The 23,328-nt window shown below is 45.7% G+C and overlaps 1 protein-coding gene across 1 annotated transcript; it reads right to left on the bottom strand.

Moving 5' to 3' along the window:
* Positions 1-9,742: 9,742 nt before the first annotated feature.
* Positions 9,743-22,959, bottom strand: LOC142585265 (uncharacterized). The gene is made up of 4 exons (XM_075695886.1): positions 22,835-22,959; positions 17,007-17,114; positions 12,849-13,116; positions 9,743-11,903 (listed from the first exon to the last, which is right to left on the bottom strand). Exons 1-4 carry the CDS (start codon positions 22,838-22,840, stop codon positions 11,125-11,127), a joined length of 1,161 nt encoding a protein of 386 aa, XP_075552001.1. The 5' UTR covers positions 22,841-22,959; the 3' UTR covers positions 9,743-11,124.
* Positions 22,960-23,328: the final 369 nt, after the last annotated feature.

Here is a 23,328-nt window from a genome sequence, read left to right as displayed (position 1 = left end):
CGACTTAACCTGTCTGTTACTCGACGTCACAAAAACCGCGATAGCTCCCCATCTGATATGACGTGTGCACACTGATTATGCATAATTTGACCAAACAACGGAAAAAATATTTATTTCTCATTCGCCGCCTTTTCGCCATTAGCCCTCGGCTATTGGTCAAAAATTTTCGGGCTCAGCCCACTTTACCTGCCTATCACGCGACGTCACAAAACCGCAAAAACTTACGGCGTCAAAGTGACGTGCACGCGTTAAAGATGCATTAATATGCTGAACAAAATTGAATTTTCTTCTGAATAGCCGCAGGCTGCCCCGTTCCGAAAGGAATAAAAGATGGCTGCCGCCTATCGCTGAGACACATGGCTACTCGCACCTGCCGGAGAGCATGGGTTTATTTGCGTGTAATAAAGCTTTCTGCGTGGCCGTGTAACGTTTTCGAGCACTTTCGGCACTTTTATGACCTCGTTCTGCCAACACTTCTTTGCTGACGATCCGTTTTAGCGTCATTCTTAAGCTTCCGTGGCATGCTGCCGCGATTGTCGACGAGCTACCGCAAGCTAAGAGAAAGCGGACCAATCGCAGACGTCGGCACCATCCTCTTCATCCAGTCATCTATTTTCAGTGCACTGACTGAGCCCCATCGAATCCCTTTCCACTTGACCGTGCTCCTCGCCTCTTGTGAGCCAATTAGACAAGACAATTAAGCCGCTCAGTGTAGGCAATGTTATTTGTTTTTCAAGCAAACAAAAATGACCTCCTATGAACGAGGAGAGCGTTTGATTGGTTTGTTCAGACAACACTGCAGATGACTGCCCGATGCTTGCGTCAGTGGTTACGCAAATTTGACGTCAGGAGATTGGAATAAATACATATTGGAATAGTTTACTTTATAGGGCCCGTGCTTTCCGACCATGCCGTCACATGTATAATAATAATACCTAGCAATCCTGCCCCCGCCATAGATTTGAAGAATTCCATATGCAGGAAACTGAGGGGCTATTGGAAACGTAGGCGGGACAATGAAACCCTTAATAAACTCCACATTATCAAGCCGCAGGTAGCATTTTATCCCTCTATTACAAAAAGGCGACGAACTGCAGTTCCTGTTCTGTCGACTCAGAATAGGACATACATATGGCACTCATAACGTTTTGCAGACTGGTGACAATTCTTCAATGCGTGGTATTTGTGGTAAGAGACTGACAGTCCTCGATGTTTTGACAGAATGTCAGGAAGCCGAACCTGCACGTAAAAAGTACTTAGCTTTAACCTACAGACATCCCATTCCTTTTCATCCAGCGTTGTCCCTTGGTGCAGAGCCATTTTTTTACATTAAATCAGTATTAAACTTTGCACATTGCAGATCACTAGCCCAGCAGATCTTAGCACATCCTCCCACTAGAAGCTTTTGCCGCGACAATACCGCTTTGTATACTGTATTGCAATAGCGCGGCTTTGTATAGCACGCGCCTCCGGACCCTTGCGGTTAAACGTTGTGGTTAGGCAATAGTGCTACTAGTACTGACGGAGTTTAGTGTATCACCTTTAATAGCTTACCTTTTATGTTCATGGCCCACGTCACGGGTCATTCTCACAGTTTTAATTCATATGCAGCGTATTTTATGCAAACTACAGCGAGTATGCTCATGCCATTTAGGTCACAAATGCCTCTTGTCGTTGACAGCGCCATCGACTGTGTAATAAAATTTCTTGGCACACTTTGACCATTATTGCCTTTTGAGCCACAAACCACACACATCATCATCATCAGCGTAATAATAATAATAATAATAATAATAATAATAATAATAATCTGGCCGCTCGCACTCGTGTTCAGACATGAATGTGGACTGACGAGCAGCGCAAATATTTTGACGGAATAAAGAGTCAAGTGGAATCTTTAGTGGTTGCCATTATTAGTGACCGCGTGCCCAGCTCAGTGCCGAGCACAAAGTCGTGACTTCCATTCCCGGCAGCGGCAGCCACATTTCGATGCTGGCGGAATGCAAAAGACATTCACGCTCGTTAAACAAAACGCAGACAGTGCAAATTAATCCGGACCTCCACACTGTGGTATATCTCGTAGCACCCCGCGTTTTCTTTGGAACGTTAATCCCCACGAGTCAATACTATAGATAAATTAAATGTGACCGCAGACATGGAATAAATATTCTCTTTTCAGAGTTCTTCATATTACTAGGGAAATGAAACGCGGAAGTAACGTTCAAAGGAAAAGGGCGGTATGGTATTAGAAGTACAAATGTTCCATTTTTTGAGAGACAGCAAACATTGTTTTGTTGCGATGATTTGTCTGCAACGCCGTTCTGTAATATTGTGGCATTGACATTGACATAAAATTGTGAAAGTGTGAAATTGTAAATTGTGCACATTGTGACTTTACCACAGGCCTATCCAAGTTGCTGAAATACAAGCACTATATTAAATGAACCAACAAACACTTATTGAAAAAGGTGTACGTGGTGGACTAGCTGTTGGTGAAGTTGGAGAGCTATAGTGGTTAGAACTGTTTGATAGTGCGAGAAAAACTACCATGAAAAAAAAAAGCACAGCTATAGGAAAGCGCCGATATCGGGCTGTTTCACGGGATGCATCATGAGTATTCTTAAAAATTATTCAGTTATCCGGAGATTCTTCTCCCGTTTGAAATGTTTAAAATATCTCAGTCGCAACTATGTGTAATCATATCTTATTATTATGTTTTAAATTTCGGTGGGATACTATTCATTACAAAGAATAATGTCAGAACCAACCGCATGCTTCTCGGCCATTCTCCATAAAAGCGTAAGAGACCATTGCTTGGGAACACGAAGAAGAAGAAGGAGAAAAAGAAGTCTACCTTGCGGCCAGTGCGATGGACGCCGTCTCGTTCGTCTTCCGGGGCGACCGCCCGACTAAAGGCACCATGCTAGCGTCGGTGCTAGTGTTCGCCCTCGCTGCCGGCACGGTCATCATCGCGGCCTTCCTCCTCGTTGCCGTTTTCCGCGACATGAGCAACGTCCGCACGCGGAGGCACCTACGCGAACTCGAACCGCTCGTCGCCAAAGGTACGCTTCAGCAGAGTTCCGCTGTGTGGAACGCGGCGACACCTTTAAACTTCTAGGTGGCACCCGTATGCAGCGCGCATAGCCTGAGCAAGGTCGCAGTGGCTGTGCCGTTCGGCTGCTCAGCGAGAGGTCGTGGGTTCGACTCTCGACAGTGGCATGCGCGCCTGCCGTTGTAGGCGGGAGGCAAAAATAGCTAATAATATTGCTTCCGGTTGTACCGCGATTGTGGCGCACGTTAAAAGGCCAACTGTAACGAAGTTGTTTCAAAGGAGTAGCATATAGTGCCGAATAGACCTTGGCGCAGCTGCACCACTGGTAGTCGCCTAATTTTCTCACGTTGAGCACACATTAAACGTAAGACAAAATGCGACGGTTAGCATACCGCCGTGTTTGTACAGACGCAGCCGTTCCACCAACGTAGCGAGCACTTGTCCATGTGTCCAATCTAGCGAATTATGCATACAGCGAGAATAAACTAAAGCACGCAATACTGTAAAAGAAATATTTCCACCGGCACGCTTCACTCATTACTTCAGCAGAACACAGTGTTCGTCGCAAGAGTGCGCTAAACGGACAGGTGTTACTGACCGTGATGTTTCAAATCACCCGCTAACGTGCATCGTGGATCTTGCCTTACTTTACGGACAAGATATGTCACGTGACGTGAAGGATGAAAGTAAATGGCGCCGCTAGCACAGGACAAAGAAATTAGAGTTGTCCGGGAGCGGTGATTACTGATCGCAGCGAGTGTTCCTTGATGTTCTTCACAAATCCGCGTTTACACGTCATGGCATACTGAGTGGTGCAGCGCCAAGGTAAGTGGGAGCGCCTGGTATATACACGTACCTTGCCGCTAAACAACTGGTTCATATCGACTCGAAGACACCCAGGAGGTACCATTTTTTTTGCTTGCCGTTTAGTTTTGCACCACGTTATTGGGCATTACTTACCATTTCCTTCCACAAAAATATCCGAAGTGGACGTTGTCTGCGGTGACACCACTAAAGAAGTTTCGATTCCACTGCGACGGATTGGTAGTCCCATTCATCACGGGCAGTCATGGTTTTGGCAGTGTGCGCCGTACTTGTGGCAGGTGGAGCCGCCGTTTCATCGCAGTTGAAGCGACATCTTTTGGTTGGCGTTGCCGCAGACGACACCAGCTTTGAACTTATTACGGACGAAAATGGGTGGGTAACGCCCTATAAAGTGGTACTAAACTTCATATAGAATGGTACATCTGTGCAAAATGGCCAGCAATTTAGCAGGAAAAGTTATGAACACCTCACATTCCTATTTGTTCAACACTCAGTTTGATGTAATGAACCCCATGAAAACATAACATGTAGGTTTGTAAAAGAAGACGTTTACAACTTTAGAACATTACATTTTGTTACTCCTTCTATTACATCGCCGATATGGGCCACAGTTGATAGAGTATGCCATCGCCCGCTTTCTGAAGAAGTTGCCGTCTACTTTTCTCCTAGGCCATGCTGTCAAGACTCCAAGGTTTCAAGAAGTTTTGAAAATGTTTATTGTTATGTATGCAAACTTAGAAATGTTTTCTGGTGTAACTTGTTCTTATGCTCACCTTTATGTACCTTTGCCTGTTTCTGCATGCATCTTCTGTTGAATTCCAGTGGCAGATCGCGAGCGCTCGGCCGGATCACGAACGGAGCGCGTCGTTGCCACTGAGAACGCTCTCGTCAAATCTGCAAATAAAATGCGTGCGCTCCCGCGGGTGCGCTTAGTACAGGAAAATCAAGCGAGAGAGCGCTAGACTAGAGGTGGATCGGTTAGGCCTCATCACCATCACCACCATCACCTGGATCATCCCGGCATTCTGTGCGTTTGTTTTCCTTTCGTGTCGGAAGAATCATCACTGGACTTGGGAACTTATAGTGCCCGAGTCGGAGCTGTCACTATCTAGGAGCAGGAACAAAAACGCATGGCGCGACGTAGCGTCCATGGATTCCATGTCGCCCATAGCTGCCTGCGACCAGAAATAGGCGGCCGTGACAGGAGGCAGAGGCGGGTGAAGGAAATGCGTCACGCGGACTTCCGGTCAAATCTGCCGATTCCGGTGGAGCAAATATTTTTCCTCTGCAGAGCGATCTGGAATGGGTGGCTGGTCCCAATCTGCGATTGGAACACAAAACTCACGCTCTCATTCTGCCATTGGAATAGGATTGCTCCATACAGAGCAGAAAAACTTGATCTAGATCTACCATTGGAATTCAACATTGGCAAAAACATGTCGCTCACTTGTGTAGCTATGTCACTGCTGTGCATGTCGCTGTGGGTGTACGTCACTTCGAATGTCATTTGTTTCCCCATTTGTCACCGCAGCATTTACCTGTGTACTTGCGTACTCTTGAGAAAAACGCATTCCTGTGATGTATGCCACTTTGACAATTTCTTGCTTTGTACCACATGATAATCAATTGCTGCCCGGGACCAAGTCAGGCATGTATGATGCCATTAGTCCCAGACTCCTCGAGAGTGGCTGCCCGAAATAAAAAAGAAAAATTGAATTGAATTGAATGTATTACAAGATATCGCGACAAGAAGATAAAGCACATGGCTTTGTATGTATGTGTAGATGAATAAGGCTCCCGAGAAATATAAAAAGGCATTTACTATATGCATTCCTGTTCCACTGGGTTTAAAGGATTCCTTCGCGTAAACCATAGCTTCGGTTTCATTAGCGTAAGAAATTTTACAAACCACAACGTTGCGTAAACATTCCCCATCATCTGCTCCAGTTTTCCAGTTCACATGAAATACCTCTAGTGTTTATGCGACCGACAGTTATTATGTCTACTAAATAACAAAGCTTACATTGGTTCTGTCTAAGAGAGAAAAGCAAATATGGAAATTTTAAGTATTGCCTTGGAACTTCGCATAACCAGTTCTAAAATTTTTATCCTATGGACAGTTGTGCGCAGCACGGGAGCTGAACCTCTCGTATGTGAAAGGTATATGCCCGTTCGATGAAAATGGCCACCTTGTGTGCTTTGATTGAGTGGCGCCATGTGAAAGTTTACCGTCACATGCACTGTTCGCTTTCTTTCAGAACTGCCCAAGGCACTCACTGTTCGACGTAGCAAGACTAAGTCAACGCTACCCGACGTCAATACGCGACAACCCATCTCTCGTACTTCTAATCTTCGCAAATACGCATCGAGAAACTATAGTCCCGTAAGTGCTGGTGTGACTTCCACTGCCAGTAAGCCACTGAAGGAACCAAATGGAAAGCCGGCACATACGTCTTACACTTCTATCTGGTACTCCGAAGATCATGAACTCTCGAAGACCCGATTGAAGCACTCGGTAACACGCTATAAATTTGTATCGAGGTATAGCAACCGAGAAGAACGTACTACAACAAGTGATAACCTGAACAAGGCTGATGCTATCGTCGCTTCAACCGCGATTGCTGCCCCTGGCGCCGACGAGGCACCATTGCCTCACGAGATACCTTCGCCTAAGACTTCCGTGAACAAGGTACCACGCTCAGTACGAACGGTCATCCAGGATCCGCCACACTTCCCAAGCTCCAGTATCCAGGCTAGGACAGTATCCTCTGACGAGGTGCATTCCTATAGCACACGCATTTCTAAATCTAGCGCCTCTTCTGGCAAGGCCTTCCCGATAGTAACGCACCGCCATAAAAATCATAGGCATGGTCAACGCCCTATCATCATCTGGAATGTCACCTCGCACAGTCGCAACATGCACGTGCCGACAACGCCGTCTTCTGAAAGGTCGTCTGCAGTGTCGCATCCAAACAATTCTACTCAAATGACGGTTGGCACGTCTGCAGAAGCCCTGTGGCAAGATCTGACAGGTGGGACAACGGCTACCGCCACGAGTTCAGGCGCAGAGGCCGCCAAGTATCACCGAAGCACAGGAACTGCGTCGAGCGCCTCTTCAAGTGATCAAACACATCCGGTACATATTGGTTCGATACCAATCACGAGCTCAAATTCGAGGGAAGCGTCTGGTCGAGAATACCTGCAGACCGCCATGGGAGTGACATTCACGACGATGCGCACAGGCCACGTAAGTTCAAGCGCCGAGGTCTCCAACTATAACCAAAGCAAAGGAGCCGCAACGACTGCCTCTTCGAAGGACGAAGCACATCCTATTCATGCTAGTTCGGTGCCACATGAGAACCCTAATTCGAGCGAAACGGCTTCTGGAAAACACCTGCAGACCCCGGAAGTGACACAAGCAACGACCAGCGAAGTCCACGGCAGTACAGAGCGTGACCCACTAGACAATGAAGAACCCTTTACGGAGGAAAATGATGAAAGTGCCTCAAAGCGACCGGCGCACATCCACGGTGCGTTTAGTTTCGAGATAAGCCGCGCAACTGCGAGTCCGCCCGATCGCCAGCACCACTCGACACACAACAGTCACGTGCGCCACGTCAAGGTATCCACATTGCCGACAACGGGAGAAGTCGAAGACAGGATGAACGGATCGCATTTGAGTGGCATCGCCGATACTGGCGCCTCGCTAACTTGGCACAACGGCACGTCAGTTCAGCGAAGGGACGGCGCCGCAACTTCAACGGTTGAAGCAGAGTCGCGTACAGCGACCGAAGGTAAGGAAGACTCGGCAAACCAGCACGGCCACGTATTCGTAGGTCCGGGAAACTGGAACGATCTCGCAAAAGACGACGAGGATGCGCACGCGCATGGCCACATACCGATTCCCGATCCGGATGCTGCGAAGGTCATGACTAACAGTTTCACGTTGGATGTATTCAGTCAGTGATGTTTGCATGTTTGTTGCATTTTGTACGTCTTGTGAAGAATTAGGCTGCGCATAGATACCACTGCCATTTCCGATGCGTGAGGCAGCTTGTTTTGTTTACACAGGTGATAAACTTTGCGAAAGCATGTGCAATGATAAGCTTAAACAATACCTCTCTGTCTCTCTTTTAATTGCCTTGGGTCGCTGCACGGCATAACTTCAAGATGAAATATAAACACGAAAGCTAGTATCGGGCAGATACAACAAAATCTACGTATATAACGTGTTATCCATGATCTACCTTTCGTAGTCTGTTTCGTAGTCTGTGATTGTTATCGCCTGTAAGCTTCATTTACAAACGGAAACACTTTGACCGTCGATAACGCCGTATTGCAGCTACTTCAAAAGAATTAGAATATTGACAAACATGCATGAAACGGGGGAAGAGTCGATTGCCAGATCTTGCATATCGTTCTTTTTCTTTCTTTTTCTCGACTCTAGAATGTACGGCAACAGACCCAAGCCTCAATATTGCGTGTATTGTGCTCAAGTAACTTGTACCTGATAGCACTCGGTAGCAAGTCCAACGGCGTAAATGAAGTCATCGAGAATCCATCGCACAAATCGCGAATAACGTCTGGTTGTCGTGCCTCGTATAGTGCAGGCTTTCCCCTACTTTGGGTACTTTATTCAATTTGACAATAGAAGTTGCCAGGACTGTTAGCTGTTTACGTGTTCGGGAAGCTTTTGGCCTAATTCACATACAGTGATGCTTGAACGTTGAGTTTCACTTAGGTTTTGGTCGGAACAATTACGTTCTTCTGAAGCAAAGCAGGAGCTTTGATATGAATATGGAATCTTGTGACAGCCGGGATCTGTGGGTATCCGTGTGTGTCTTTGCGATAAGCTGCTCTTTTACGCTGCACTGCAAGCTCTGCTTCAATCACTTTTTAATGTACTTGCCTCGAGGGTAGCGAGATTCGAGTTGTATCGATATAGGTATAGTTCTTTGCAGGTCTAGATGGAGGCCGGAAAGGTGGCCATCATGCAATGGACCTTAAAGGTGCTTGACGAGTAGGATATTTATGGAACCTTGCCATAGGTCACGCATCGTTGTGTGCAAAGTAAAATATGCAAAATAACTGGTGGCAATGTGTGCGGCGCGCGCAGAAACACTATTCCTGAATAACTCAAGTCGCGGATGCTATATAAAAAATTCATATTTCTCCACAAGAGAGGGAGACAAAGACGCATTTAGAATGCCCTACAGTTGGGCTCTGAGCAAGCAGAATTATCTTAAATTCACGGGCATATAGTTCAAATAAAAAGGAATCTTTTGTACATGTTACGCTATTGGAATCAATGAGTGCATTTCTATTCAGGCTATAGAAACGTGTTCAGTTTCCTGTACCTGTATAGTTAAAGTTATACTTTTTCGCACATATACAAGCTAGACTGAATTTGTACAGTCGTTAGCGTTATCCAACTGGGTCTGTTTTAATCCCCCGTAGCGGGCATGAACCCCAAGTTGAGGGTGCAACAACATACCACAATGCAATACTGAAAATACTCCGTATGATCACACATAGTGGGCGAAGTTCACCGAAGACAATTTGGGTTTTCCAACAACCCAACACAGGCACTTCTTTGTTTAGGGTGTTTTATTGTTAATTCACGTCGCGCAGTACATTCAGTTCTTTTTTTAATTGGCAGTGGACAGCGCAAGTCAGTTGTGGGTCCTTTGTCTTTGATGCGTGTGCATGACTCAATTTTTCGAAGTAAATAAACTGAGCAATTTTTTGCAAAATACTCTCACAATTTGCTATGGTTCCATGCTACCACCAGTAGCACACACTCAAGTAGTCTTGTAAGGCTGTCATAATTTTATTAAATAGAAAAAAGGAAACACTGCAAGACAAAAAAGGAAGGAAGCAACCTTTAATATGTGTTGTAGGCTCGGTTGAATTACGCTGTTATTGAGTTGAAAATGAACGCGCAACACCAAATTGGCTGCGACATATTCCTTCTGATTTATTGTGCAGGCTTTTCCGTCACTGCCTTCCGTTATTGGTGGGATGAGTAAAAATGTATTGCGGTGGGCTTTTTTGTTGGTAATGTTGGAACATCGTTTTCTCTTTTCTTGTGCAAGCCACTCCTCAAAAAAAGGAAACAAATGAAGAAAAAACAAAAACAAAATCAGCAGCATTACCTCTGCAACACGTGATAGAATAAACTTTAATTTCCAACCGATAAGGTGGCCTACCCACCCCCCGACGCACAGGTCAGGGGGCGAGTGCCACCGCCTCAAAAGCAGGCTGGGAGGTCCTGCTGCACATGTGGTGATTGATTAAGTTATCTGATCGCAGGTTCAGACTTCTTTCAAGACATAACGAGCTGCAGTGTGAAGTAAATACACTGCGCTGTAGGTGGATTTCCTCTGCGACACATGCAAGCACCTAATGCACTACATTAAGGTTATTTCGTTCTTTCTTTCGTTTTTGCTTTCTTTGTCTCTTTCCTTACTTTCTTTCACTCTTTGTTTGGTTGCTTCTTTCATTCTTTCTTCTTTTTCGTTGCTTCTTTCATATTCAGCCATTGCATCTTTGCTTGCTTGCGGGGGTATGGGCCATTCCTGATGTTGATGTTTCCTTTCTTTCGCCGTTCTTTCTTTTTTTTTCATTCATATTCAGTCATTGCATATTTGCTTGCTTACAAGGAACCCTATGAACCCTTCCAGACTGTCTTTTTTTTAATGAGCCATTGCTGATGATGATATTTTTGTACCACTCGTCAACTTTTTTTGAACCACTTGATTTGATGAATATTTTTGAACCACTCGACTACACGCCGCTTTCTTCGGGTATGAGCCATTGCAACCAGCCACTTAAAGGCTTTCGCCTTAAAAGCAACCAATGCACATGCAGAATTTCACGTCAGAATTTTTAATACACTTGTACATCAAGCGAATGAAAGTTTTCTTACGTTGCCTCTTAGCTTTTAATTTTCTTTTTCGCATTTCTCCCCGTAAAACACCCGGTATCGCTGAGTATTTGGCCACTAAAATTGGGCAATGGGTACGCCGTCACTTCGCTCCAACGCGGTCACGAAATAACAGTCTAAAGAAAGGCAATAATAGTCATACGGCACGAGACTTACAATGCTTCTGACACAGATTTTAGAAGAGTAATGACTTTCACTCTTTCGAGGTACCCTCCCTGGTCCCGTAAAAAACCGCAAGGTCTTTTTGTTCGCTTGAATCAACGTTTTGCCTTTGTACGATCAACCGCATAATTTGTTTCACCTAGAAGGTCGTGTAACTGTGGTAACCTCCGCCTAGCGCGTGCGCAATCTTGTGGCCGTACGCGTGCGACGTGGTCACGTGAGCCACAGGTCCCGCATGCGGAGCGGAGTACCCCCCAGGGTAGGCGTGCGGCACTGGTGGCGCTGCGTGCGGTCTCCCAGGAGCGGGGACGGTCACAAAGTTGTCCTGCCTGTAGACGTAGTGGTGGCCAACCGGCGTTGCAACTCCGGCACCGGTGAACGGCATCACCGGACCACCGAAATGTGACGCTGCAGGCGCGGCAGGGCCATAGCCAGCGGGAGCAAATGGTGCCGCCTTGTAAGTCCCGGCAGCCGGAGGCCAGTAAGCCGCGGGAGCTACGGGCGATGCCCTGAAGGATGCAGGCGCCAGACCACCGTAGGCCGCTGGTCCAGCGGGTGATGAACTGAAAGGTGCTGGCACCGGGCCACCGTAGGCCGCTGGTCCAGCGGGCGATGAACTGAAAGGTGCTCGCACCGGGCCACCGTAGGCCGCTGGTCCAGCGGGCGATGACCTGAAGGGGGCTGGTGCGAGACCGCCATAGGACGCCGGCCCAGCGGGCGAGGCTTTGGCCGGGAATGGTGACGGGGCAGCGTACGACACTGGAGCCACGGGTGCCGACTTGAAGGCGAAGGGCGACGGCGCACCGTAGGAGAGCGGAGCCACTGGCGCCGGCGATGCGTAGGCCGGGCGAGCAGCGGGCGCCGCGTTGAAAGAGACTCGTGCCGGAGGACCGTAGGCAGCTGGAGCCGGTGCAGCCACTGCGAGTAGACGTGTACGAATATGCAGATGACTTCCGAATCACCGCGACGATCACTGACCATAGTGTCGCCCGTGTGCGAGAAACCGTTGGTGTTATTCTAGCATGCGAAAAGTGTTCAGAGGAATATGGGGAGATTTTAACTTGTCAATGCTGGGTCATCAAAATAAAATTCAGCCTGGAGGCATCGGTTTCACAACTGGCGAGGTATTCTGTAAGAGTCCACCTTGTGGACATGTCCATTTCGTCTGCTGTTGAAGTTCTGATTGGCTGGACTGGGCTGCGCCTCCACAGAAGCGAGCTGCTACAGCCAATCAGCACTATAGCAGCAGACAAAATGGACTCGTACAGAATACTTCCCCTGTACTTGTTTTCGTTGGAGACGTGTCTTGCTTTTGACGAAGACGAGTCCTCGCTTGCCAAACCTTTCGCTCGAGGCACCCAGAGGGGCGCGCAATGGCCTCCATGCCGCGCAAGCATTTAAAGAATCCGACCGTCCTTCCAGACTAAGGCAGGTCTGTTCATTTTGTTTTTTTTTTTATGAGAGAGCGGCGTTGTAAAGACATGACCGAAGCAGTAGAATTATGTAGTAATGTTTTTTTGCATATTTTCTTGGAATATAAATGACAATTGAGAAAATGGTTAGCAAACGATGGTGGGATGTAGTGGGAAGCATGCGCATTTGACATAAAGGTGGGACTGATTGCGGTATACAATGGCTGATTGCAATGCGTTGAACGCCCTTCATTGCCAATTATAACAATATCCATAAGATTTAGACATTGGTCAGAAACCTCGGATAGGAGGTGAAAATTAATAAGCTTACTCTTCTTTTCACCAAAGCCACATCTCGTACGCTGTCATTGTTAAGGCCTGTTGCAAGACTATCCTGTGACTCTATACTGCCTCTTGAACACATAGTTCTATGCAAGTCTCCGTTACTCACCCGGCACCGCTGGCGCAGCTGGGCCTTGTTGAGTAGCGCCTATGGTTACGTCGGCAGGCGTCGATGGCACGGTTCCCGGCTCGTTGGTGGAGATCGACGCCCGGAAACCCAGCTCGTCGGCCACGTAGCTGACGACGCGCACGCGACCGTCGGCGTCGCGCAGGCCGTACGAGCCCACCTTTGCGCCCAGCGCGTCGCCGGTCTCACGCCGGAACGAGCCGCCCGATGTGTGGTCTTCGTCGTAGCCGAAGTTGTAGTTGCCCCAGCCCTGGACGATCCGGGCGATGCAGTGAGAGATTTCGTATTATGGTGTACACTCGAGTGGTCGTTCTTACGCCAACGCTATGCAAACTTATACCAACTTAGACCAGCGCTCTATAAGACAGCGTCAAAGATCTGTTAAGAGAATAGGTCGATCCGTCATAAAGCATTCCCTATGAAAAAAAAAAAAACAAATATAAAAACAAACAAGCAAGCAAACAAACAAACATTGAGTTCATTTGTTTTATAATAGGATCCAATTGTGATGCAAATGTGTTTGCCTAAAGCCACGTTGCATCAGATTGGTTCCAATTGGGCATCACGATGGGTTCGAAGTGTGTTAGTAGAGTTCCAATAGGTTCCAATTGAACATAATTGTGGATCCGATTACTATGAGGACTTGTTGTAGTAGAGTCTTATATGCCAATTGGTTCCAATCGGAAATAACTAGACATATAATTCGTGAAACTTCAAAATAACTTAAAATAATACTGATAGCATAAATAGAGCGTTAGTCGTCCAAGAAAATATATCTGTAGATTGGTGGGATCAACGAAAAGAACCATTTAGCTTTTTTCCAAGTTAAAAGTCTGCAGTAAAGCTTCACAAATTTGCCATGAACCTCTGTGACGACGTGGCCACTCAAATATTGCTTAAATATACATGGTGACCCAGCTAAGTTTAGCCAGAATTTAAAAATATGCGAATACCACGTAGCTGGACATAACGAATGTAATGTTGTTTGCCATCGCTTGGAGATACTCATATCGTTTTCTTTTTCATTCTTCCTAATTACATACTTGGCCTTAATTGATTGATTAACTTATCAAATATTATAGTTATGTGAAAAATGTCAATGAGAAAATTGTAGAGCAGCATGAAGAGCTCCCGATACAGCGTTTTGTTTCTCAATACGTGCTACATTAAAGTGTTTTTCCGAGCGTGAGAGAAGCCCGCGAATACACGCAAAGTGCCTCGAGCAGCCAGTAGCGCGTCAACTTCTCCTTTCCTGACAACTCACTGTATTGTTTTACCATTTTTATGTACAAGCACGTTATCATTGTGAATATTTTCAGCTCTGAAGATCATTTTAGCTTTCATGTATCGGTTTTCTGTCGTAATTTGTTCAACGACACCACTTTTACTCAATGCTCCCCTTGAGGCCTTTAAGGTGCTTTGAAGTAAACAAATCAATACTTGTGTCGTTCATTGCATAAAATAGTGTTTTGCTGGAAAAGCAAGTACAACAGCAGTGCTTTTTTATGGCGAGTTTTATGGCGCATACCTCCAAACTGATGCCATTCTGGAAATTTATTATAAGTGAATACACCTCGCAAACTCACCGGTTACCCATAAAGTAATTAATTAGGAAATGTATTAGTGTTGTTTTAAAGTAGCTGAATGTGTTGCGATTTCTCGGGCAAGTTATGCCCGCCTATCTAGCGAAAGTTGTTAAGCGTGAAGTTAAGAGGAAATAGAGCGCTTGGGCTTAGAGAGCGAAAGGGAGTATACGATATTTTAATTGACAATAATAAGAAGAAATGCAACTGGGCAAGTTATGCAATGTGTAGACCAGATAAATGGTGGTCTATAAGGTTACAGAATGAATACCGAGAGAAGGTAAGCCCAGTAGAGGACGGCAGAGAATTAGCTGGTGGGATTAAATTAGGAATTTTGCAGACACAACTTGACATCAGCTAGTGCAAGGCAAGGGTAACTGGAGATCGGTGGGAGAGGCCTTCGTCCTGTGATTAACATGAAAATATTATGATGGTGATGAAGATATAACACCTGAAAGTCCTCACAGTGAAATGGTAAATGGTTCGTATATCATTGAAGTGAATAGCGGTAGTGTGTTAATGCGTGGGTGAGCTTCTCGAATTGAACTTCAAGTATATCTCTCTCGTACGACCCAGTGTTATGACCAGTCTAGTGTTCGCTTATTAGTATTTTTTTTCCCAAGTTCACAACGAGTCATATTGAGAGTCCAATTGGGACCAGTGGGTCTAGTTGGGTCCAATTAGCACCAGGGAGTTGAATAGGGCCAGATTGTTTCCAACGTGTCCAATTGTGTTCAGAAAAGCAGTTGTTCTAACAGAAAATCGCAATGTCTTTATTTTTCTCTGAATCAAGCTTTGCACTTGCCATTGGAGGCTCTTTATGCTGGCAGTAAAGCCTACTGACTAATCTGTGCAACTTCCGGAGTGCTACCGATAGCTCCTGGAACAACGAGTCGAATGTGCGGCTAAAAAAGTAAGTAAATAACAAATGAGAATAGCACGAGGATGTGCTCTTCCCGAACTCCTTAGGGCATGCATTTTTGCGAGAGTGCAAGATCGTGATGAATGCCGGCGCTCAGTATTTAAGCTGCTATTACACACGTACGTAAAACACCTTGCATTATCTTCGTCGTTATATATGGCCATATTCTGAGTTTGGACAAGGTTCAAATACCAATTTGTACGAACATCGCTGAAATAGTTGCTTCAAAGCACTTATATGGAAAACACACTCAAGCCACCCGCACGTCGATGCCATAGCTCCGGGATGCCCGGCACGTTAAATTAAGCATGAAGTCACGGCCACATCTCGTAAGAAACACTTGCAGTCAAGGGCAGAAGTTGGCTAAAGACTGATTCTAACGAAACAAGAAAGCAGCCCGTTTTAGTTTGGCAAACACTACTGAAACGTGTGAGAAGATATAGCGTGCACTGTCACTTCTTGTAATGGACTCGCGCAAACTTTTCACTTCTTTCGTGGACGGGGCTATATAGTTTTGCATTAAACGTGGCAACTTCTGTTTCCTTTCCGAAACCGTTGATATTGTTATAAACTGTATATGTTGATAAATTCGCAATGAAAGTGTCTCGCAAGCTCCGGTTCCGTCTGGTTGTGGTCGTACGTTTCGCAATACACGTAATTTGAAAACTTCGAGGACTAGCACGTGCGAGGGTGAAACATTTAAGGTTGCACAATACTCGTCGACCGAGTTCGCGGCGACTCCTTGCCGCTGACGCATTACGTATTCTCTGCTTAGCGTTACCTTCCTAAATATATACTTCCTGTCTAAAACACGAGAATTCCCTCTCGACAGCACGCTTCACGGCTCAGCAGATTCACTTTCATCCGTGGCCTAAAACTTCGGTGGCAATCTAAGGCACGGCAACGTTACCTCGTTTTTTTTTCTCTCGCTTCAATCTCGTAACCAAGCGCAAACTACATGTATCTTCTTTCTCGCGTTTCCCTGAAGCGTGGAGACCGGTACGTTACACAACCCGTAAGCGAGAGCTTGGCCGCATCCTCGCGTGAAACGTCTCGGGGCATAAAGGCATCCGACAAGCTATATAGAAGAGATGGATGTACTCCGCGCGCCTAGTATATTGCTCTCGCATTCCGCACTGGGCCTTCCGCTTTTCGTTGCCAACAAGAATACGCATGCATAAGCGTTTTCATCAAGGCTGGCGAGCGAGAGCACCCTGTCTCTTCAATGTGTAGCACTCGTTCTCTATGGTGGTGTTTCTTTCTCTCGTCCCCCCTGAACGGTGTTCTTTCCTACGCGTGCTCGCTGTTGCTCGCGACCTACAAAGCAGCGTATTCGCGAGTCAAGTGGTTTCTTCGTCCTCAAGTCGACGTGTCTCAACACTTTGACTGCGTTAAGGCGAGGCATTCCCCCAGTGAGCGAGAGAGAGAGGGGGGGGAAGGGGTAGCGTCGTGACTAGCGAGCGTTGCGGAAATGCGGGATGCGCGCTTGGCGTCGGTCCCTGCGTCGGCTCCCGCGGTTGAATGCCGATGAAAAGAAGAAAACCACTTTGTATATGCCCCAGCAACGAGCGAGTGAAAAGAACAGCAGAGAAAAAGAAAAACGGACAGAAAGAAGATAAAGGCTAAACGGCTTACGTCCTCGTTCCGGAACTGCGTGCTGGTGCCAATTTCGGCTGGCGGCGCCACCCGTGCCAGGGCGGCACAAGTCGATCCGACAAGCAGGCACAGTATGGCGAGCTGCTCCTGTGTTTATAGATGGAGAACAGATGACGTGTGCTTACATAATTAGAACATCGCGCATTCAGAACAATGTGTGCTATTCGCAGCGTTGAGGAACTCGAATTTTAGCGGTTCAGTGCGACAGGTACAACATGGTAGGTGGTGGCAGACCAACACAATATATTGGTCCTCGACACAGGTTTGGCACCACTGACCATTCTTGGCTCGTTATACTTGCTGATACTGTTTCAGGGATCAGCGAATGCTACTGCAAATGTTGAAGCTAGCTGTATATGTATGATCGCCCGCAAAGACGTATGATGTAGGCTACAACTTTCTTGGACCAAGGAATGGTGTTGAACAATAATAAAAGTCATGAACACTACCGATATCATGTTCAACCCTTCGTGTTTTGTACGCTTCCACCACGTTATGCTATAAACCTCGCTTTGGATTCGATTGGTTTAAGGGCTGTATCGAATTCCAGGAAAAACGGTAGGTATGAGAGCATAAGGTGGCAATCTTGCGCAAGCATTATGAAGGCCGTTGTCTAAGAGATTATATAGTTTCTTCAGATTCTTTCATTTGAATTCAGTTGTTTTCGATGGAATTGTAGACCAAAAACTAACGCCAACGCATTGGAAAAGCCTTGCCAACGGATGCGTTAAAAACATCGAGCAACTCGTCAGGGTTGCAAGAACTCTTGCGTGTCACATGCTGCATTATCATGACTGTTTATCCGTATACTGTGAATTAGTCCCAGACGAAAAAAAAAGGAGTCAGCGAAGTGTCTACGCCGCAGAAGACAACATTAAAGAAGACAGAACCTACATACATTGTGGTTCAAGTGAGTTGATGATTAAACGTTGATAATATCTCGATATTATTTCTGTGTTTCACGTTCAATATTCGCTCATTTCATATGTTATTCGCATCATATTTCACACGCAATTGCCTTGACTTTATTCTCTGTAACGTCGACACTTCGTTGATTCTCCTTTTTTTTCTGGAAGTGGTTGCAAAATAGCCAGATCTTAGATATGTGAGACTCGTACGAAGTCAGCAAAGAAGGCCTCGTCTTAAAAGCACGTAAGCTAGACGCGTGCCGTGAAAGCGTGGGGTATGTTGGGACATCCGGGATATCCCTCGCGTACATGTACTTTAGCGTATGCTCAGCAGATGGCACTAGTATTAACATATCACGCACCGTACGACTTTTTACGGCTAATTATACTCCTGTTTGATTATATCCTTAGCTGCTGACTATTGCTATGCGTACTCGGCATGTAGAGGTACCATTTCTAGCTATTTTCATGTTCTTAAGATATCTAGGAGTCACCTGACCGACCGTTTATTTTTTGGAAGTGTTTACAAGATGGCCAGATCGCAGATATGCCAAACCTCTGTTAAGTCAGCAAAGAAGACCTTGTCTTAAAAAGGTTCGTTACCCACCTACTACAGTGAGCGTTCTGTGTTTCTTTTTGTTTTGTTCTTATTTAAAAAGTGTGCGAATAACCGACTAAGTTAGTTAGACTATAATTATGTATATGCTATATAGAATGCCTGTTATATGTCACTTCTTCGAAGTGCGCTGTATATAGTTCTTCTAATTCTACATATCTGTATAACACCTGTTTTTATCATGTTACCCCGCGTTTTTCTCTTTCAGTTTCTTCGTTTCCGAGACATCGGCATCACTACCGCAACTACAGCATTTGCTTGCAGACAAAAGCCAATAATAGGTTGCGGCATTTGAAGCGCTAAAGTCCCCTTCTTTACTATGATCGAGAGGTGCAGTGAATGGTCTTGAATTAATTTTGACCATCAATGGTTCTGAAACATGCATGAAAATCTCAGCGCGCGATAATTTTTGCATTCCATCCCCACCGAAATACTGCTGCTACGTTTACTGTAGAGACACTGATCGACGCTGTGGCAGCAGGGAGCATAGGCTCCGGCGTTTCTCCAGAGCACTGCATGTGCCTACATGTACGCCGATAAGAAGGGAAACCGGGGGGCTCGACATTTAAAGCAAAAGCTTTACTGGTCGCAAACTTGCGATTTCGCCGTGGTGGTGCTCCGAGGAAGTACATGACGTCACAATGCGTTTTGCTGCGGATATTTCTCTCTCTCTCGCTCCCTAGTCACTACTGCGCATGCGCCACTAGTAGCACCGAGCCACAGTTGTTCCGCCGCTGCGCAGCGCCGCGCCTTTCCCCCGCCGCTGTTTGGTATGACGTCACACCTCCTTCCTCGTCGTTGCGCTCGCCTCCGCTCACTTCGCCAGCTGCGTCTCATGCCTGATAACATGTCGGAGGATTGAAAAGGACAGCTCGCGTGCGCCGAAACCGCAGCTGAGGTGGCAGTATGGTCGGCGACAATTCTGATAAGCAGGAGGAGGCCTGGAATCGACATCGGAACGAGATGAAGAGGAAACGAATCGCCCAGGAAACAGACGAACAGCGCGCCGAACGACTGGCTAAACGCCGCAAGATAGCTAGACAACCAGACTAACCTGGACTTGCAATCAAGATTAACCAAGGCTAACCCTGCTATGCCTTAGCTTTGGCTACATATATCCTGGCATTGCCAAGCTAAGCCACTGCCAATTTTTAGTAATCACAACCATATAGAGCCAACAGGCAATGAAGCCAATGAAACATAGGATAAATTAACTGTAATAGAAAAATCTAGAAAATGAAGAAGAAAACGGAAATAAATGTGGACGAGAAGATGACTAGCCACCTGTAATGGTCGGAACGCCCCGCGATGGTTGTTGGTTCGGTCCCCACAGACGACCAGTTAACTATTCGTCCTCTTTCATTTATCTTTTCTTCATTATTTTCAACATTTCTATTTGAACCATATCTAATTGCCCCTGTGCGTTCCCTGGCCAACCACAAAAATTTATGGACCACGGTATAGCGGAAAACGTTCAATTTCCGAGCAGCCTCTCATAGTAGTCAGCAAACGTGGACATCAACATTGAATTGAATTGAAAAGCTTTATTGTATAAGGAAAGGGTCGGGGTGAAAGCAGGTGGGCGGGGCTCCTAGTTCAGGGCTCCACTGGCCCCAGCAGCCCGCTGTGCTTGGTCGAGGATTGCCTCTTGTGCATCTCTTTCCTCGCTCCAGGTATCCAATGCTCCGTTCTGGATTTTTTAGCCAGAATGTGAGGTGTATTAATTTTGGGTGGCCTAAGCTCGCATTCCCATGCAATGTGGCCGAGAGTTGGTTGGCCTTTGTACCACGGGCAAGTGCGGTGGGGTGGAGGGCACGTTTTAACCGTTGGTGCGGGTGTGTATTTGTCTCTAGGCAACTTCACTCATACACTTCGCTTACACCAAACATCAGGGAACATGACAATGTTGTTCACATGTACTGGTAGGCACTGTAAATGCGAATACAATGCTGCGTTTTGTGCCTTTGCAGGTATTCAGCTCTTACTCAGATTTTGTCTTCTGGAAAATTTTGTGGTTGGCTTTACGTCTAGAATACTTAGAGCGCCTCGCTTACGGAAGCAGTAACAGTATAGCGCTGCTCATTCAAGAATCCAAGCTCGTTATTTCAGGATAGTAATGAGTAGTGGCGTAGTCTTTCCTGTTATCCAACAGACCCTATTTTTCAGTGTTACTCAATAATATGCAGCATTTGATACTGAATAATGCCGCTTAATCTATAGGCACTCATTGGCTTAAATATATCAATGAATTGAAGATTTGAACTTGAGTCCAGAACTTCTGCACTGAATATGTTCTCGAACGCCACAAGTATAAAACGTCAAGATGCCAATAGGGAACTGGCAGAGACACGGAGAAAGAATGTAGCACTTTGTAATGACTAGAGCAGTTATAATTACATATATATATATATACATAAAAGGTACTCTTTAATTTAGATAGCTATTCCGTTGAATTTGGAAATTTTGCCCCAGCTGGGTGGGATTATAGGACTGTGTCTTTTGATAAGTTCCTCGTGTTCCTCCTTCCGATAAAATAAATGACTATTGTGAATCTCGTTTATCCTCTATAAACCATATTTTCTATATTCTGTCTGTATTAGCGTGCGGCGTCGCAGTTCTTTTTCGCAAGAGCACAAAAGCTATCTGGTTGATTGACCTTGTATTTTGTTTTAAAATTACGATTTGATGGGCTCTGAAAGGCGTCATAGTGTATGGCTTCGCATTTATTTTGACCAGTTGGACGTGTCATTTCAAAGTGGGGCAAAATCTCATTTCGTGGACATTTGCCTCACTACTATTTGCACTAATCACGTTAATCATGGCCGCTACGTACACTAATCACGTATAGCTTATTACGTGGGCCACATTGTCAAAAAAAGATAAAAGGAAAAGGTGTTAGGGTGTTTTATCTTAGGATCGAACTAAATGTAAACACGGATAAGCACCCATTCATAACTTGCGCGAAACATTGAGGCTTTCCAAGTACACCAAGCTATAAGAGCACAATTATCAAGGAATATGTGTACCAGAGGAAGCTCAATTCTGCAAATTTCTTAAATATAATAGAATTTTCTTTGTGTGTGCTAACATGGAGCCTAAAGTGGCGGGGGAGTTGTGTGTAGAGGATGTCTTATACAATGTTAGACCGAAATGAAATCTGATAATCGAACAGTTGACTAGTGCATTACAAGTTGAAAGAAGTTAAATGAAATTACTGCATAAGTACCTGTACCATTTGCGTGTCTTCGTTGAATATACTTCCCTTTAATGAAGGGAAGGAGTACATGCAAAATAACCATTCTCTGAAGTTCGCTTAGCCGCTTCATGAAAGTGGCAGCAAAATTGTTGTCTTATAGGCAACGCTTACTACACCTTCATTCAATTCTCAGTAAGGTATTCAGTTATTCTTGAATGAGTACTTCAGTCATGAACTGTTCAACAAGTACTTCAGCAAAGTACTACAGCGCCTGTCACAGACATCATCATTGAGTGCAGCACCCTTATATATAGAAAGAAGTAGCCAGAAAAGAAAACTGTCTCACGCCATATAGGATACGATCCAGGGAAGTCGGTTTGTAAGTCGTCGTATGGTCGTCTTGCTGCAGTTCGTCTACATTATGTCGTCATCACTGATCTGTAGTCATTGCCGGGCTGTCAGTATCGTCATGCTTCCTCGGTTACCATCATTCTTGTAGTCGCTAATGTAATTGCAGTCTTGTCGTCGTTGTCGTAGTTCTCGCTTTCGTCTGACTAGCTACATCTGATTTGGTGGCACTTAAGTTTTTTTTTTTCAAAACTTTTTTCACCTTAAGACTGTACGACGTTGATGCCCCTTCAAGACATCAACTAGAGAGACGCAGTTCCCGAGTCATGTGTCTACTCTTCACAACGACAGCTTCAAACATAATTTTGCAATGGCAGGGATGCTGCCGTCTATCCGTAGTCATCGTTGAAACCACGTTCTATGCGCACCGATTGCTTGAACAAGTCGTAGGTGATATGACGACAGATGCTTCTATACAAAGCAACGTTTTCTGCCAGCGTTAATTTTACGCCGCAGTCATGAATTTCATTGAGAAGACGTCCATCAGAAGAATGAAGATGTGGTGCTAAAAGTCGCAGATACGTTGATGGCATGTCACGCAAAACAACAACTGATCAGTAATAGGTATCAATTCACAATACGAATACAGGTACACTCCATGCGTGCCATCAATAACAATATAGGGCACGCACGCACTTCTAAGCGAGTTCCCATGAGGAGACAACACCGAATAACTTACTTTCATTGCGAGCCGATATCAAGTAGCGCTGGCCGCCGCAACCGTTGGATGGCACGTCCTCGAAGAGTGAAAATATGGTAAACAAACAACTTTCACGTTCGAGACTACTCACTAGAAGCGCCAGAAGCATTCGTGTCCCGCTTATATACGACGACCCGCCCCTCCATTTTTTTTTTCTCACTCCTTTGCCGACAGACCTCGCCCAACCACGGAAAAGACGTGGTCTTCCTTTCTCCCTCTTCGCCACGGTTCGTCTTGCGGGTGAACGCTATACCCCCCTTGACAGCCGCGACGACGCTTTTAAGTTATGGAATAACAAATACCGCGCATTTGCCGTCTTTGCTGTTATTATAGCCCGTCCCCTTCTGAACACGCTTCGCTCGCCTCTTCCGACCATTTGCTCGAACGTGTCCCGTTGTTTTTTTTCACGCGCTGGCTTTTACCTGCGACATTCACCGCTTCTTCGTGTTTTTTTTTTTCTTTAAGCTTCTGCT

Source organism: Dermacentor variabilis, chromosome 6 (genome assembly GCF_050947875.1).
Source record: "Dermacentor variabilis isolate Ectoservices chromosome 6, ASM5094787v1, whole genome shotgun sequence".
Lineage (NCBI taxonomy): Eukaryota > Metazoa > Arthropoda > Arachnida > Ixodida > Ixodidae > Dermacentor > Dermacentor variabilis.
This window is presented reverse-complemented; position numbering and strand designations above follow the sequence as displayed.